Genomic DNA, 18,750 nt, shown 5'->3' with positions numbered 1-18,750 from the left:
ATACATACACACATACATAATACATACATATACATATAAATATATATGCATATATACATACACAAAGAGCTTTATTTTTTTTTTTTTTTTCCAGCTGTTTTGAAAAATGCAAAGGTTCTAAAACAAAATTTTTTTTTACGTCAGCCTGTGTGATTTTTTTTCTACTCGTACATCTTTTTTTTTTTTTTTTTTTTTTTTTTTCTTGAATTAGTACAATCTTCATATTTAAAAAAAACAAAAAAAAAAAGAAAAAAGAAAAAAAAAATAAAGACTTCCAGACATTTTTGTCTTAACAATTTTGTGCAATCCTTGTTTTCGTAACGATTTTTCATAAAATTAATATACGTCTCTATTTTCAGTCCGTACATTCATACCTGTTCCGAGCTTAAGTTATGTACACATGTAAACGTATGTATGTGTATATGTTTATACGTATATGTATGTAAGCACAATTTTGCCTTTTCCCCCTCTACAGTTGTCTGTCCGTATTTGCTCCTTCATTTATTACTACTATTACTTTATTTTCATTTACATATGAAAAGGGAGTTTCTGACAATACTTTTTTCCAAGAGTTATATATGTGATCATGTAAAATAAAACTTTTATGTACAATATGTTTTTGCGTTAAAGGTGGTATGTACATATATATATGCAAATGTATGTACATAAACATATACACATACGTGCACATATATATATATATATACATACATATATATATTTTTTTCTTTGGTTGTCTGTGTTCCATAGAGCAAGACTCCTACTTATTTGTTTTTCCTTTTTTTTCTCAGTACCTTTTTTATGGCATTGAAAAAGGTGTAATAAAAAATTTGCTAAAGAAATGAAGGAAGAAAAATATATATAGTGCCTTTTTTTTTCAAATTCATACATACATATGTGCGTACATACATGTATATATGTATGTATATATTTACATACATTTAATTAACCATATACATAAATATATATTTGCATATATATGTGCTGATGTGGTTGTACATTTTCTGGGTAACTTGAATAATTTCATTGAAACGTAACACAAAATAATTCTTTTTTTTTTTTTTTTTTTTTTTTTGTATTTTACTGTATTTTACTGTAATTTAAATATATCCACGAAATGTAATGATTCATTTATATTTTCTGAAATGTAAAATTTTTAATTATTTTTCTGAAGATTAATTTTTTTTTAAATTCTATAATATCTTTATGATATCAATGAATAGTAGAACAATTCAAAAAGATCTTATTTTATTATGTACAAGTCAGAAAATTTTTTATTTTTTTTTATATAATTTGTATACCCGTATAATGAACAATTCGAGTGTGTATTAATTCGTAATAATTAAAAATTTAATTAATTTTGTAATATATGAAATATGCTCTTTTTTATATTCACAACTCGGCAAATTTTTTAAATAACACGTTTTTGAAAAAAGGCACCGTCGATTTGGCGTGCCTCTACGTATGTATGTACAAACCTTCCCTTCCGAGAGTGCGCATTATGCATGCGAATTTATAAAACACGGCAACACTGCAATAGTAACAACTACAGTATTAATAATAGGAAAAATTATAACCATAATAATAGTAATAGTAATAGTAATGCTAGAAAAGAAGCGTACATACTAAAGAATTGAAAGATATAATAATAGAGCTCAGTTACCAGTGCTACACACTCAATTTTTTTAAGCAGACTTGGTATATTTTTTATTTTCCTAAAATTAGGCTATACAATTAAAGTTGGGAGTAAGAATTATAATTTTTGCTAATTAATGTATTTTATATTAAGTCCATTATTATATTTTTATGCTTAGTTTTTTTTTTTTGTTTTTTTTTTGTTTTTTTGTGCATTTATATTATAACAGAGAATTTTTCATATAGTTTTATTTTATTGAATTTATGTTTGTCCTTTACATTCATTCGCATTCGCATTTGCATGTAAGAGAGAAATCCATAATACTCAGTGGTGTTTGGAAATAAAAGAAAAAAAAAATATATATAAATAAATATATGTTATATACCTATGCTTTCGTGTATGTATGTATAGTTGTATTCGTGTATGTCCTTGTGTGCGCGCGTAGATGTGTACATGTGTAAATGTTTTGCGTATGTCTGTACTTTGCGATAATAGCGCGCAGAAAAATACAAACCCTTTGAAAAATGTTAAGAAGACAGAAAAAAGGCACGAACCGAATTTACAATGATGATTTCAGTAGTATAAATAAAATAATAAAAGATAAATTTATATTTGTATATTTAATAGCAGTAGGAGGGTTTTCATGTGTATACAAGATCCGAAAAAAAGAAAAAGAAAAATTCTATGCGTTAAAAAACATAAAGTTTTCAGCTAATATATTTAATTATGAAAAGAAAATTTTGCTAAATTTAAGAGAAATAGAGTGTCTGCAAAAATTGAAAAATCATCCAAATATTGTAAGTATACATGACTGCTGGTTGGAAGTTAATGAAGTTTTATCCAAATCGAAAAGGAAACAAAAAAAAAAAAAAAAAAAAAAAAAAAAAACATTTTTATCTTGTCAGGTCATAAAAAAAAAAAAAGCAAGAAAATAAAAATCTCAAAAATAGTAAGCGGGGAAAACCTGAAAAACGTGCATAACGAGAACAATGGCGAACGTACGAGAGATTACTATCCCGTGGTCAAGTTGCCAAAAAAGAAGAGAATTAAAATTCAAAAGGAAGCATTAAATTATGAGGAAAAAATGGAATCAGACAAACATAATTTACATGTGTTAAAAAAAATATATATCAAAAATGGTGTGTGCAAATTTTGTAGAAATGTTAAATATTCACCTGAACGAGTAATAAAAAAAAAAAAAAAAAAAGTCAAAAATGAAAATGTAGCTAGCTGTAATTTTGGCTTACCATATTATTATGGTCTATTATTGATTAAAAAAAGAAAAAATTCTCTCTTCAAAATTTATAAGCATACCAGTACAAGAAATAACTCACTACAATTATGCGCAGATTATTTGCTTCACGAGAGTTATTCAGAAGAAAAAAAATCTAATCATTCTGTTGTGATTCCATTCAATGGCGATAGAAAACTAGATAAAAATGTGTACAATGAGAAATGTAATTTAAACGTATGTTCATATATTTCACCAGTTCTGTCGAGTAATCCCGTACTTAATCATTGTGTACTGAACAAAAAATGGGATATATCAGAATGCATTTACAGTAAGAACAATACAAATACACCCATAGCTCGTATAGATGAAAATAATTCGACTAGCTTGTTATTTCTAAATGATTTTGAATATTCCAGAGGAATTAAAGTTGAAGGCAGATTTTTGCCACACACAGAATGGGATAAAGAAAGGGAAGAAATAAAACATCTCGAAAGTAAAACAAGTAATGGAAACGCAAATAACAGTATCAGTAATACACATGTTAGCAAACAAACGTGGTATTCTTTTCTCATATATATGGTACGAAGAAAAATAAAGAAGTATAATAAGTTAAGCGGATGTGTGCTTATACAAAAGGAGTATGCTCAATTAAATTATTTCTCGTCCATTTACTTAAAAACAAGAATTCCTCCAAAAAAAGTACTAACAAATAGGAGAAATGAAATTATATGCAAGAAGAGTAGTAAGCCCAGGGGTATTATTATTTTCCCTATAAAAAGACATGTACATGTGTATAGAGTTATTCGTAATTCGATAGATAGTAATAACATTTACAATTTTGAAAAAATTAAAAAAGTTAGAAGAATCATAAAGGCTTCTTTTTCCAAATATCGAGGTGCATATTATTTACATGGTAATTTTTCTAAAAATGGTGAAGTTAAAATAGACAATTACTTAGAGGAACATACACTGCCAACAGATAGTGGCACATCTTTATTAAAATTTAACAGTATTGCACAAGGTAATAAACAGATTAGAAAGGGAGGAAAAGGACCGGTCTCATGCATTAATTACGTTGACGTTTTAAGGGGGAAAAAAGAAAGAAGCAAAGGGCATGAAATTTTTTTTTTACCAAAAAATAGTAGAAAAGGATTTCAATTCCTCTCATCAGTTACTTGTTGTACTCCTGTACCATATATAAAAAGAGCATTTTTGAAAAAAAAAATTTCAAAAAATTTCAAAAAATTTATTCATAATTTAATTGCAAAATTTTTTTTATTATTTTTTAATACAAATGAGAAAGAAATATTATTAAACAGATTTTTTTTTTTTTTTTTTAATTTAAGATTATTTATGATACTGCAATGTGTTGTGAATAGACGCACACTATGTATATATCGTTACTATAAGACAAGTATGATAAAGAAAAATAAATTTGTTTTATCAAAAGATTTATTTTTTAAAATTTTTTTGCTTTCCCTTTTAGTAAACATAGAAAGAGTGTTAGGTGAACCCCCCTTTTATCATCTAATTAAACAAAAAAAGGAAAAATTATCTTTAAAAAGTGCAATGTATCACATCAGGTTGATGACGATATATCTACTGAAAATGTGTAAAATGATAAATACTAGAAGTGTAATTATCTTCACGTTGAAAAAAATTGAAGGAGGTATTCGATACATAGTTAAGTATGTAGAAGCTCTCAACGATCATATAAGATGCATATTTTTTAATTTTTTGAAATGGAAGAGATTTACACATGTTACAAAGGGTAATAGAAATGGAATGAAAAAATTATCTCTGCCATATATGGTAAAATGTAGTGATAGGAAGAGAACTCCAATTAACAGTCCTATCGAAGGAAAAAACAGTAAACGACAGGGTCCTACACAAAAAATAAGTAACTGTGATATTCATGCGTTCTCTATTGAGGAGAGTAAAAAGAACCAACAAAATAAACTTATGAAAATATGCCTTATTCCTCATCCTTCTAATGAAGTGCATAATTTGATAAATCATCGAAAGAATTTTTACAAGGATAAGTTAAGACCCAGTGAAAGGAGCAATTTTCATGAATGTGAGAATGGAACAACGAAAAGGGGATTCAGAGAAGAGCTGAACAAATGCAATGGTATTTATAATAAAAGCAGTAATTGTTGTAAAGAGAAAGAAATTACCACTAGTAGAAGCAGTGGATGTAGGAAGGACAGTTATAGTACTCAGTGGAAGAACGACTTTATGTACCACGAGAAATTTATAAAATTCAACTACAGCGATTCTTATTTTGTGCATGAACTAAAAATTATTATAAATGACAACGTAGTGAAAAGGAGAAAATTACCATATTACAAGATCGACATATGTTACAACAACTACTACTTTAACGATCTGTACAATTACAAGAGAGAAAGAAAGATGACAAAGGAGCAATTTATAAATATGATTTTTTTTAATGGTCATAAGGAATATAATAAAAAAAAAAAAAATCGAAAATTTGTTACCCTAATGAAAAATATTTCTGCTAAATTTTTTACTACATCTGAGAATGTTTGTTCTAATGCATGTAAAGAACTCAAACGGAAGGACATATATAGAAGAAAAAAATCGACTTTAAGTAGTTGTAACAAATTTATAAAGAGAGGTGTCCAAGGGAATACCAACATTAGAAAGGGAAATAATTGTTATCAGTATAGTCATCAAAGGAGTAATGATCAAAATGGGGAAGGAAAAACAAATTCGAAAAGGAATGGGAAAAAAATGAAGGGAAAGCACAGAAATAATAAGATAGTGGAAGAGATAATAAAAAGAGGAAAATTATTATGCAGGTCCAAAAATGTAAAGAAAGGACTTCTTTCAAATGGTAGGCGCAAACTTCAAGAGCGCTTCACATGCATAGATGTAAATTCGTCAGAAATGAATTATATGTACTGTAAAGGAAATACAACAGATTATTTTGTTCCTTCATCGAATATATCTAAAGAAGGTAGGTTACTCCATGATGGAATTAAAAAAAAAAAAAAAAGCGGAAAAAGGAAGTTACCCATTTTGCAATTTTTAGTGATAGGGAAACAAATATACTCTTAATGTTGTTTTCAGATGGAATACAGAATATCTCTCGAAAGAGCTTGAACTATCTAAAAAGGGGTTTGACCTATTTAGGAAAAATTGGTTCGAAAGCGTTTCGTACTGAGGATAGAAGCATATCTGCGAGGAATTCCACCAGATTAGTACTCCATAGCGACAACTACTACTGCAGCAACTACTTCAGGACCAGCTACTACTACCGTGATCACTACCGCTCCTGTTCGTGTTGCTACTATAACTGGCACCCCGCTGTGATTTTTATTTTTTTCTTTGTATCACCAGCACAAGGGGGGGAGCCAGGTTGTACACCGAACAACCTATTTAGGAATGTCGAAAAGATGATAATTTTTTATTTAATAAATTACTTATTGAGAAGAGAAAAGGTAAATAAAAAGACCCATGCAGAGAATGATAAAAAAAGTCCAACAAATGATCGTCTTGTACAACTTTTCTATCCATTAATTACAAATAACAAACAAGATAACACGAGGTACTTATTTAATTGTAGTAATATGTTAAACATTTCTATTTTTTTACCTCAACAGTTCAGAAAAAAAAAAAAAAATGAAGATAAAGCGCATTTGAGCTTTATAATTCGGATGGTATGTAATCAGATAATTTCATCATCCCATTTATTGCAAATTAGCAAAGAAAGAAATATTTACGGGAATGCATTTTTTCTTGATTTATATATTTCGTATAGCACTAAAAGAGAGATATATTTGTGCACTTCTGTTAAGATGTCTAGATGTAACTATTATTACAGTGGAAAATGTGTAAGAGATTCTTCTTTTCTAAGGAAGGACTTATTTTATTATTATATGTTTGTCTATCTTTTGGAGGCAACTAAGGTATACTTTGACAGCAATTATGAGTATGACAATTATTGTAGTCTGCTGAATAATATGAAAAGGGAAATCGTCAGTTATCATATCTATACAAACATTTTTCTTTTATGTGTTAAGAAGTTTTTTAAAAATTTTTACCTTTTCAACAAAAATTTTAAGATATACCCCTCTGAGAAGGGAAAGAAGCACAAAACGGTGGGGAGTAGTGGCAAAGGAGGTAAAGGTGGTAAAGGAGGAGAAGGGGTCAAAAGCGGAGATAGTGGAAGTAGCAACACCAGTGGTAGTAGCAGCACCAATGACAGTGTTATGTTCTACATTTCCTGCATCAAGTTCTATAAGATGTTTATGGTAAGATTATACAGATCCCTACTATGCCGAATTACATATCACAAGAGGGGAATAATGAAGCTTCTAACTCTTGTAGAGAAGAAATATTTAAATAATTTACATCATGCCCTATTGGTTAATCTTAACAGCCTATATAAATGTAACTTGTATTATTTTTTGAGAGATACACAAGATTTAATGGGACTATGTACATTCTTTTGTAAAGGAAATGGCGGAAATAAAATGATACAACATTTTCACAATTTTTTTTTTTCCACTATTCATATTTACAGTTATTCAAATATTTTTAAAATTATTAACGAAAGGGTGTTTTACCCCTTTGCAAATCTTCCTACGGCGTCTTCCTTGGGGGAAAGAGAAAGAGAAAGAGAAAGAAGAGGGAGAAATAAGTGCAGATGTGGGAGAAGTAGGAGAAGAAGTGGGAGAAGAAGTAAGTACAGAAGTAGCATCAGATGTGAGAGCAGAAGTAAGAGCGGAAGTAGGAGCAGAAGTAGGAGCAGAAGTAAGAGCAGAAGTAGGAGCAGAAGTAGGAGCAGAAGTAGGAGCAGAAGTAGGAGCAGAAGTAGGAGCAGAAGTAGGAGCAGAAGTAGGAGCAGAAGTAGGAGCAGACGCTTGCGCGGTGAGTTCCCATATTCGGTAAGCACCCATGCGACGAATTATGACTCTCATGAGAGGAGCAGAGGCGTATCATATAAGAACAATTTTTTCATAAAGAATTTAAGTAACTTCTTCCTGTACACCTATCTGATGAGTAGCGTATCAGCAGGGGGAAAGTATTTAAGAGCCAATAGAACAATAAAAGAGGAAGAAGATGTATATAATTTATTTATCCAAATGTTTGATAATTCTTTTATATACTTTTTGTACTATATAACGAAAATAAAAAAATGCAAAAGGGTGTATAACATATGTACAGATTTGTTGTTATCACAAATAAATGATGAAATAGGTAGAGAAATGGGTAAAACCTCTCTTTTTTCAGTTACATCTATGAGTAATCCTATGTGTTGTGCTATTAACATATCAGCTTTTAAGAAGAAATTTCTTCAAAGTAAATTTATGTGTTGTAAAGGGGAGAACAGGAAAGGGGATTTAAGTGCGAAGCGTAGTGAGCACACCTCAATGGGAAAGACCAATGGAAAGGCTACTGATCAGACTACGGATCATATTATTAGTCAGATTGTTGAATTACAGAACAACCCTATTATAAGCAACGCCGATCAAGATGAAGGGGATTGTGGTGGTACCCATTATGCAACTGTTAGAAATTTAAGTAATAACCTGCGTATTTATCTCTACAACAAGAATGTTGAGTGCTTAGCCAAATTTAACCAATTAGCAAATTCGTTCTTTGACTACTATCCGTTGATTTTTGAAAGACATGTCGGGTTATTTAAAAAGAGAAGAGATTTAAAGAAAAATGTGCTATGTATATGTGGAAGCGGCAGAAGTAGAAGCGGAAGTAGAAGCGCGGGTAGAAGCGGGAGCTGTGGAAGAAGTATTTCCTTTTCCTTTTTAGCAAAGAAGAAGAAAGGGGAGATGGTGAAAAGAAGCGTGTTATTTAAAACCAACGCGGGTAATAACAAAAGAGCTTTTTTGAAGAAAAATATAAGGAGGTTAGAAGGTGTTTACTTTATTCGTAATGTAAGGAAGATGTTATCTGAGTATTTTCCTGTTCTTCACATTTCAAGGGTTATCATCTACAAAAAGAAGAAAAAGTATACTATATTACTAATAATTTTAGGGGGCATGTTTCCTCCTCGTTGTTTTCATATCTCTTACATGAATTATGCTTCTTCTTTGTGGAATAATATGTACAGAGATTTTTTTTCCCTCCTATCTAGAAACGAAGCACACATAAGAAACACTGCTGCACAAGTAACAAACAACAATTACAATGTTAGCACTTCTGGAAGGAGCAGTTTTCACACTCAAGCGCATATACCTAATCAGGGCGATAATAATATTAGAAATGTTTATTGTGATAGGATAAAGGACCAAAAGAGTAGTTCTTCTTTTGTAAAATTTACCCTCAAGCAAGTGGAGGCATCTACTAGTGCATGCAGTTACAACAGAGCGAAGAGAAAGAGACGCACTCGCAAAAAAAGAGATATCTCGAAAGAAAGAAGTACGCAAAAAAGAAGAAGTAAAAACGAGGGAAACAAATACATGAGAGGAAAAAACGAGGGAAGCCAAATCGAGGGGATCAAAAACGAAGGAAACAAATACAAGAGAAGCAAATATAAGAGAAGAAAAAGCAAGGGAAGCGAAAACGAGAGAAACGAATACAAGAGGAGCATTGTTTACAGTGTCCAGGAAGCAAAAAATGAAACATTAAATGGTAAGACAGCTTTTGCAAAAAAGTGCAGAAATGAAAAAAAGAAAAAAAAAAAATTTGAAAATTTCTTTGACAACATTCAGTATTCAAGCGAAAAGGAGGATTTCAAAATTGTTTTCGAAAATAGCAGTAATGGTATGGAAGAGGGAGTACAGAAGGGGAGGATGAAGGGGAACGCAATCAGTAAGATGGTGTTTTATGGAATGAGGATGACCATGAAAACGACTGAAGCAAAAAAAGTAAGCACACGAAGGGGAAAAAACATAGCAATAAGAAATATTATACCTTTGACAAAAACAGGAATACGCAAAACAGATATACAGAAAAGTAGAAGTTTTAAAAGGGTGTACATTATTAAGAGTGGCAAGAAAAATGGGGCTATTGTTATATATCGTTACGTAAGAACGAAAAACAGTAATCCAAATGAGCGTAGATATATATATTTACTTTCATTCAATGTGAAGAAAGATTGCATCTATTATGGTAATTGTACAGAAATGCAATTTGTTCCCTATTCATGGAATGGTGTAAGGGTTCACCATACCCGTCTTTTCGACAATGTACTACTTGTTAAGGCATCTACTAAGGGCGATAACACTATGAAATATAAATCAATATTTAATTATTTTGACTGTTTGTATAACTGCCATACAAGCAGTCAACAAAAAGTAGTAGATCTTTTTAACAACGAGCAGAAGGAAATAGATAACGAAGAAGTATATGGAAAATGGATTGATGGACGTAAAACACAGGACAAGTACCCCTACAACGAATACATAGAAACAGTTCTCTCTTCAGATGAATTGAAATATGGTAAACTGTTAAAATATATGAAAGATGAGCTACGTTTCGGAAAAAAACCCAACAGTAAATATGTGTTCACACCGAACAATACGCAGCTAGTCAGCAGTGTCGAGAACTGCAGTGTAGGAAGTAGCAGTGTGAGTAGCGAGTTGGACAGCTATGTAACCAGTAAGCAGTGCAATAATGTAGTAACGCATTATAGCAATTCATGTTGTATAACCTGTTTAGGAGTTAAAAATGAAGTGAATATGTTTGGCAATTTTGATGATATATTATGTAATGATGGAAATTTAAAAAAGAACTTAACAGTAGAAGCACCTTTGGCAGATGGTAACTACCATGGTGTTGGAAGTGCTAATGAGTTAAGCAGCAGACATTTTAGTTTTAGCCGCATTGTTAGCAGCAACAGAGGAGGTAAAAACGTCAATGATATGCACTTATGTGGAGTACAACCAAACGATAAGCACTTATGTGGAGTACAACCAAACGATAAGCACTTATGTGGAGTACAACCAAATGATAAGCACTTATGTGAACAGAGAATTGCTACGGAAGACGGCCATTATGTGAGACATTACAACGCATCTTTTTTTGTGGATGACCATGTTAATAAAAAGCAAAAATGGGCTAAAAGAAATATTACTCTTAAGGAAGCATCAGGCGGGTGTAGTGAGGAACGTGAAACAAAGCAGCGCCTTTTATCTGTAAAGACACACCAACATTATGGTAGAACAAATAGAACAAAACTCAAGGGAAAAAAATTAATAAGAAAAATATGTCAAATGAAAATGAGTTATAAAGCTAAATCTAAGGGGGGAAATCAAAGGACGAAAATTAGCACATCCTTATTTTTCAGTTTAAAGGAGAAAAGAAAAAGTCGTAATAGAACTTGTTACTGTAAGAAGTATTGGAACAGCGGCTTCTCAAAATGGTGCAGCATTTGTAGTAGTGGTAGAAGTAGTAGTAGTGGCAGTAGCAGAAGCAGAAGAAGTAGAAGTAGTCCTTGTTGTACCACCCCGTGCGAACACGTCCAAAATACGAAAAGAAGAAAAGCTCTAAAGGAGGATGAAAATTTCGTGCATCCTTCATTGCTTCACACCAATACAGAAATGGTTAGTAGACGTACTACTCATATTTATGGACATATGTTATACAACACAGAGGAGATAAACGGACTAGACGATATTCTACATAGGAGAACATTACTCTTAGATGAAGGAGAAATGAAGGAAGAAAAACAAGTACCAAGCTCACTACAAAGTAATATATACATTTCTAAAATGAAGCTTCTAAATAAAATAGGATGTATATATAACTCTTTCTGTTATACCCCTTCTAAAGGGTACAATATGGATATCATTACTTGTAGTTTAGTCAGAAGCGAAGGGATACATGGATTTAAACTCACAGATGATACGAAATGTAAGAAACGTTTTTTTCATAAGAATGATTTCCCCAATAAACTTGATTATAGACATAAATATGACGTGACAAGGGGGATCAGAACAAGGGCAGATAGCTTTAACTTTGCTTCTATCATTGGTGTTAATCATACATGTTACAACTGCATCTATGAAAATGAACAGTTCAGAGGAATACGAAATGAGGAAGGCTTCAATGGCAGAGTTATGCACCTGAATATACCTAATACGTGCCAGTTCAGGGATATATGCGGAAGCAATAGAGGTATCATCCGAAGGGATGTGCGTTGGAGGTCCACCATTTATCCTCTGTGTGAGAAAACGAAGCCAACGCTAGGGACCCTGATATGTAAGGCAAAGTTAAACAGAAAGCCTTACAACTTAAAAAAAGAAATTAGAAAAAAAGGAGAGTGGAAAAAGGGGCTACTATGTAACCCTTTAAATGTAAGAAAGAAGGAAAATAGGAAAATAACTACTAGTATTTATAGGACGAATTTCAAACTTTATTTTTTACACCGATATAGTCTGTTAATGAAAAGGAAAAAGACAGTAAATATATACATGCTTCAAAATTTTGCAAGGAGTAGTAGTTCACCCATTGAACAGATATGTGCCAATGAAGCGCAAATTTATGATCAACATAAACTCTGCTACATTAGGGAATGTGAGGAAAAAAAAGTAATAAATAAAAAAATAATAATAATAAATAAAAATAAGCGAAAAAATACGGTATATATCTATCTTAGAAAGAAATATTTATTTTTTAGAAATACCTTCTTACATACATCGGAGTGTATCCATTGTTTCTTAAAAAGTTGTTATTTCTACAAGAACGTAATTATAAATTACATTCATCCATTGGGTTATCCGCCTTCCATCCTGTACAATAGTTTTAATCCGTTAAACGATCGACTATTTTATTCAATGCTAAATTGGGAGCCTCTTGTATTGGGAAGAGGTGGAAACGGGTTCACTGGCGTCGATGGAAAAACATGTAGCAGAGAAGGAGGAGCCAAGAATGACGACCAGTCGTCTTCCAATGTAGCTTCTAATGTAGCTTCTAATGTAGCTGCCAATGTAGCTTCTAATGTAGCTTCTAATGTAGCTTCTAATGTAGCTTCTAATGTAGCTTCTAATGTAGCTGCCAATGTAGCTGCCAATGTAGCTGCCAATGTAGCTTCTAATGTAGCTTCTAATGTAGCTTCTAATGTAGCTTCCAACGTAGCTGCCAATGTAGCTGCCAATGTAGCTTCCAACGTAGCTGCCAATGTAGCTTCCAATGTAGCTGCCAATGTAGCTGTCATTTCAACTTCCAATCGAAATATCAACTGGAGTAACAAATCAAGTGCTGTTGTGCGTGTCGAACAACTAGACGACAAGAGTCGCTTTCACAAAGGCAGCCAAGAAACCGAGGGGAGTAATGCTACAAATTACTTGTACAGGAAAATAAGAAACATTTTGCATAAAAGTAAAGGGAGGCTGCTTTGGGGAAAGCACCGAAACGGTAAGAACGAAAATAAAAATGAAAATAAAAATGAAAGTAAAAATGAGAATAAAAATAAAATAAAAAGTGGAAACGATAGTGAAAATAATGGCATATACAAAGGTAGGTGCAATAATTACTGTATGAAGTCCCTCCCTGTAGAAACAAATAATACACGTGGTAAAAAAGGAGGTCTTAAAAATGGAAAAAAAAAGTATGTGTTCAATTTATATATTAGGATGGAATACTGCAAGAAAACCTTAGAGAGTTATATAAGTGGAAGGACATATATGAATTTTAAAAGAAATAAAGAAATCATTCATATGATCGTCATAGGTCTACATTACATCCACAAAAATGATATTATGCATCGAGATTTAAAACCATCCAACATATTTATATGTAACAACAACATAGTTAAAATTGGGGATTTCGGATTGGCTTCATACGATGGAAGCGACAGAATGAGGAGCACGATAGGCAGTAGAATAAGTAGCAAATTCACAACCCATATCAACGGAAGATGGGGAAGCAGAGGATGCGTTAGCGTTTGCAAAGATCATGGAAGGGGGATTTCCCCCAAGGAACAATGTGGAACACATGCTGGTGATAAAAATGTAATTAATAAAACGAATTATAAGGGGGATCCCTTCAGATTAAGAAATGGAATGATTAAAAAACCACCTAGTAGGAGCACATTTTATAAGCGTACAATAATAATAGATGAATCAAATGGAAAAGATGATATTACATCTACACAGTTAGAACAGAAAGAGACTATGGTAATGCATGACAACGATAAAAAAAATGCTTTTGGAGAGTTCAATTTTACCAGGGATAAAAAATATACTCATCCATATTGCGAATATATATATAATTATAACTTACACAATAGAAAATGTGATAATGATATTTGCTTGGCTCCTAATTCAGAATCATATAACAACAAAACAGAAGAGGGTAAGGATCTAATGAAATCTTTAATTGCTTTATATCAATCGAATGAGCTGAGCATTTCATCATACAGTAACCATCATTTGAAGGAGTCCAAAAGAGGAGAAGGTTATAATTATGTAGAAACAGGCCCTCTACTGTGTAACAAAATGGATAATGCAATAAGATATTATTATTGCTGCTGTAAATGCTACCATGGTCATTATCATTGTTACTGTTACTGTTATTACTACTACTATTACTACTACTATTACTACTACTATTACTACTACTATTACTACTACTATTACTACTACTATTACTACTACTATTACTACTACTATTACTATTACTACTACTATTACTATTACCATTACTATTACTTTTACCATTACTATTACTACTACCATTACTATTACTATTACCAATATTACTCCCTTTTTTATCTTCTTAGCAAGAGCAAAGCAAATTCCACCAACGATTACGGCACTCTACGTAGTACTGATATTAAACCACTACTTGCACACAAGGAAGATAACTCCACTCACCCTTTTGTTTCAATTCAATATGTTAACGAAAATAAAAGGAGAATTTCTTATTATAAACATGTATATTATAACAAGAAGAAGAGTACTAACAAAAAGGGGATAATGAAAACCTTTTTTCAAACGGATAAAATAAATGGGAATAACTGGATGCTGAGCAATTATCATTATGCAAAAGATGCCAATGGATTGTTAGGAGGGAACAAAAGGAACAACGATAATGAAATAAACTGGAAAGGAAGCATAGAACGTGTCAGTAACAACAGCAATAGTATCAGCTGTAGAGATATCTGCGAGCGCGGAGGTGGATGTGGTGGTTGTTGTACTGACAAGAGGGGGAGGACCTCGAACTCTTTCACGGTGATAACACGATTACCATCGAACTATCCTAAAAAATACAACAAAAAGGATAGGAATTATAAAAAGGAAAAAGCATATTTGAAAAAACAGCAACTTTCCTCGATTTTTGGAAATACGAGCACTAATCAACAGTTCATAAGTAAGTATAACGGTGAAAACAAAAATAAAAATTGTAAAAATGATAAAAGTGGATCAAAAGAAAGACCAAAAAAAAGTAAACCTAAAAATGGAGTTGCAAAAATGGCACAATGCGAAAAATTCGCCAAGTTGGAAAATTATTGTCCTTGTCATAAAATGGCTGACAGGTCAGCAAAAAATAATTTAAAAAATACTGAGGGCGAATCGTCTTATCATACATTAGGGATAGGAACAAAAATGTACTCAGCACCTGAACAGTTAGGAGGACATAAGTACACAAAAGCTGTTGATATGTTTTCTCTTGGATTGATTATAGTCGATTTATTTACCAAAACTGAAACAAACATGGAAAGAACGAAAATTTTATGTAATGCCAGACAAAGAATTTTACCTGACATGTTAATAAAAAAGCATCCGGATGTAGCCAAATTATGCAGAAATTTGTTATCTCTTGATTATAAATCCAGATTTACGTCTGACGAATTGTACAATAGGATAATATCAGCAGGAAATGTATTTTCCTCCCTCAGGTCGTGATGGATGGTAAATTACAGGAGGGAAGAGAAAAGTAGAGACAGGAAAAAAAAAAAAAAATAATATAATACGATTCACATGTTGACATAGCTTTCTACCCAAACGATAAACAGTCAATTACATTTTTACGTCCTCATTTGAACGCAATAGCAAAAATTGTCTACGTCTGAATGTATAGGCCCTCGAGTTGGCTGCAAATGATTAAGTACGTATTTTATTTGTCGAGTAATTTTGAATATGTGTAACGTTGTGCTGAATACCCTTCGTAGTGAGCATAAACAGCTATACATACACTTAAGCATTGGGCATAAAGATATATCTACATGTTTATGTATATACATAGGTACATTTAAGTACCATCTAATTTTTAATTTTATCCCTCCCCCCTTTTTCTTTTTTTTTTTTTTTTTTTTGATCTGTTTGTTTACCTTTGTATTGTAGATACGTAAAATGCATATGTGTATATATGTACATATGTTATGAATATATGTATGTATACATATGCATTTGTGTATGTGCCCTTTTGAAGTGCCATCTTTTAAAACTTTTAAAATTCCTGCCTTTCCAACGGCCTACACAATGTTTTAAGTACCATTTGTTTTCACTATTTTTTATTATTTTTAATTTTAATTTTTTTTAAAATATTATTTCGCATACAGTTAAAGTTTAATTTTTCCTTCCTTGAAAACGATGTTTCATGTTTAGTAAAAAAAAAAAAAAAAAAAAAAAAAAAAATGAATGACGTATAATGCAGAGTCAAGAATGCATTTAAGGATTATATAAATTTATATTTTTTTGAAGAACATTTTTTTTTTTTCTCCTCCTCCTTTTTTTGAATTTTATTTATCCAAAAAGAAAAAAAAAAAAGGATTATACTTACAAAGGGCTTTAAACCTAGTGTTGCATATACAAAAAAAAAAAAGAATATTAATTGATGATATTATTGTTAAAAAATAATTCTTAACTACAGATCCTTCAACCCTGCGTAAGGGTCTTGGTTCAGTTCCTTTAACAGGTACAAGAATGTAGTACCCCTCAAAGGGTACAGGTCGCTTTTTTTTTTTACGGCAAAAATATGAAGCTATAGTGTTTGTAAGCGTCATATAGGTGTACCCGCATGTGTATGTATGCATATATATATACATATATATTATATAATAATATATATATTATATATAATATATATAATACATAATTATATATATATATATATATATACATGTGCGAACGTGTCCCATTGGTGCATGTTCCACATGTAAGCGCTACATGTATGGTTGAAGGTAGGCTCTATGTGGGGGAAAAATAAACAGGATGAGCAGCGGGAGCTTAAAAAATATGTTTTTGCATCTTCGATTTCTGATTGGAATATGGCTTCTACTGGTGGTGCTCCTCTTTGGGGTTAATTGTTTTACAACGTGCTTCCGCATAGATGGCGAAGGAAAATTAGCAAAATTGAAAAAATTAATAAACAAGAAAATAATATTTCACATGAATGATAAGTACCGGAATGCCAATGTAAATGGAAGGAAGTATGTTTCTTTTGTATATATACATGAGTTAACCTTAAGTGATTACATAGATTATGTTTTAAATAAAACGGAGGAGTATGACTGTGTGTTGTTTCTAATAGACGTAGAGAGCAGCAATGGAGTTTCCAAATTTGATAGGAATAGTCTAGCTTTACTGGAAATGTTCGACCAAGTTGCTAAAAAAATAGTATTGGAAAATTTGTATCTGTACAATGAATGTGAGTTTAGTGCGATCATAAAATTGCAAGAAGAGAATGATGAAAAGGGAACAAACAAATTAATACGTCCAGTTTTTTTTTTTTACCTAAATTTTAATAAAGCAAATATACTTCCTTTAAAATATGTTCATACTATATATGACTTACCTGAATTCGTTTATGTGAATAGCAATACTTTTCATCACGCTGATTACTACTTAAAGGTTAGAAGTAAGTATATGCTTGAAAATTACATAAAACAGGAGAAGCAGTTAAAGGATACGAGAGAAAGGGGGCAGAGGGGCGAAATCGAAAAAGGGAAAGAGAACGAACTAAAGAATAAGACCATTCCGGATTATTTTATCGATTTTATTTATGCATATAATAGAGATGATACAAATATAACGAGCGATGAATATTCTAAAAAAATGAAAATGTTCGTTGGAACATTCATTATAGTTATTACATTTTCACTTCTTTACATCTTTGTGTTAATACTAGAAAAATATGAAATTTTAAAATTTGTGTGTTCATACATTTTGTACTTACTCTGTTTGAGTGGCCTCTTTCACTGCTTAATCAACAAGTCAGAAGCTTATAATATGAACATAAATTTGGATTCAATATTCCATAAGTATGTGTATCGTACAACTAGTTCTCAGTACATATATGAAGGACTTGTATTTTCATCTCTTGTTGCATTAATAAGTTTTTCATTCTTTACATTAATTAGGTGTGCAAGTAGTAAAAACACAACAGATAAAAGGAAAAAAAATTTTTTTTTTTTTTTCTACTCTTAATTATTTGCCTATCATTAAGTGTCATACATGAAATTAATATGTACAAAATGTATTTTTCCACTTACTTTTTTTTCCCCCCTCTTAAGTTTTTCCGCAAGTAATGTGTAGTATTTTTCTTATCATACTCTGTAACGTTTGCGTATTATGTCTATTCGAACTGCGGCGTGCAGCGATGCCATATATGCATACATGTTCTTTCGTTCTTTCGTTTTATCTTTTACCTTTTATCTTTTTCGTTTTCTTTTTTTTCTTTTTCTTTTTCGTTTTCTTTTTTTTCTTTTTCTTTTTCTTTTTTTTTTTTTTTTTTTTTTTTTTTTTTTTTTTTTTTTTTTTTTTTTTGGTGTGCATTTTGCAAGTAAAAAGAACGAAATGTGCTTTTCACAAAACCCACGATTTGCTACAAGAAGTTTCCGAGCTTCATTAATCCTAAATTATTTATAAAATGACAATAAGTAATTAGGAAAAGGACATAACAGGATAATGGGCATGAAGTAGAGCGTTTTTGTTTAATACATACA

At 31.3% G+C, this 18,750-nt stretch overlaps 2 protein-coding genes across 2 annotated transcripts; both read left to right on the top strand.

Moving 5' to 3' along the window:
* Positions 1–2,160: 2,160 nt before the first annotated feature.
* MKS88_000688 (eukaryotic translation initiation factor 2-alpha kinase 2) lies at positions 2,161–15,709 on the top strand (the record flags this gene model as incomplete). Its single annotated transcript, XM_067218125.1, has 4 exons — positions 2,161–2,437; positions 2,542–4,050; positions 4,357–5,853; positions 5,967–15,709. The coding sequence occupies 4 exons, from the start codon at positions 2,161–2,163 to the stop codon at positions 15,707–15,709; spliced, it is 13,026 nt and encodes a 4,341-aa protein (XP_067075471.1).
* A 1,308-nt stretch (positions 15,710–17,017) lies between these two features.
* On the top strand, positions 17,018–18,340 carry MKS88_000687 (dolichyl-diphosphooligosaccharide--protein glycosyltransferase subunit OST3/OST6; the record flags this gene model as incomplete). Its single annotated transcript, XM_067218117.1, has 2 exons — positions 17,018–18,066; positions 18,319–18,340. The coding sequence occupies 2 exons, from the start codon at positions 17,018–17,020 to the stop codon at positions 18,338–18,340; spliced, it is 1,071 nt and encodes a 356-aa protein (XP_067075470.1).
* Positions 18,341–18,750: the final 410 nt, after the last annotated feature.

Source organism: Plasmodium brasilianum, chromosome 2 (assembly GCF_023973825.1).
Source record: "Plasmodium brasilianum strain Bolivian I chromosome 2, whole genome shotgun sequence".
Classification (NCBI taxonomy): Eukaryota; Apicomplexa; class Aconoidasida; order Haemosporida; family Plasmodiidae; genus Plasmodium; species Plasmodium brasilianum.
The sequence above is the reverse complement of the archived record's forward strand: the minus strand, read 5'-3'. Positions and strand labels throughout refer to the sequence as shown.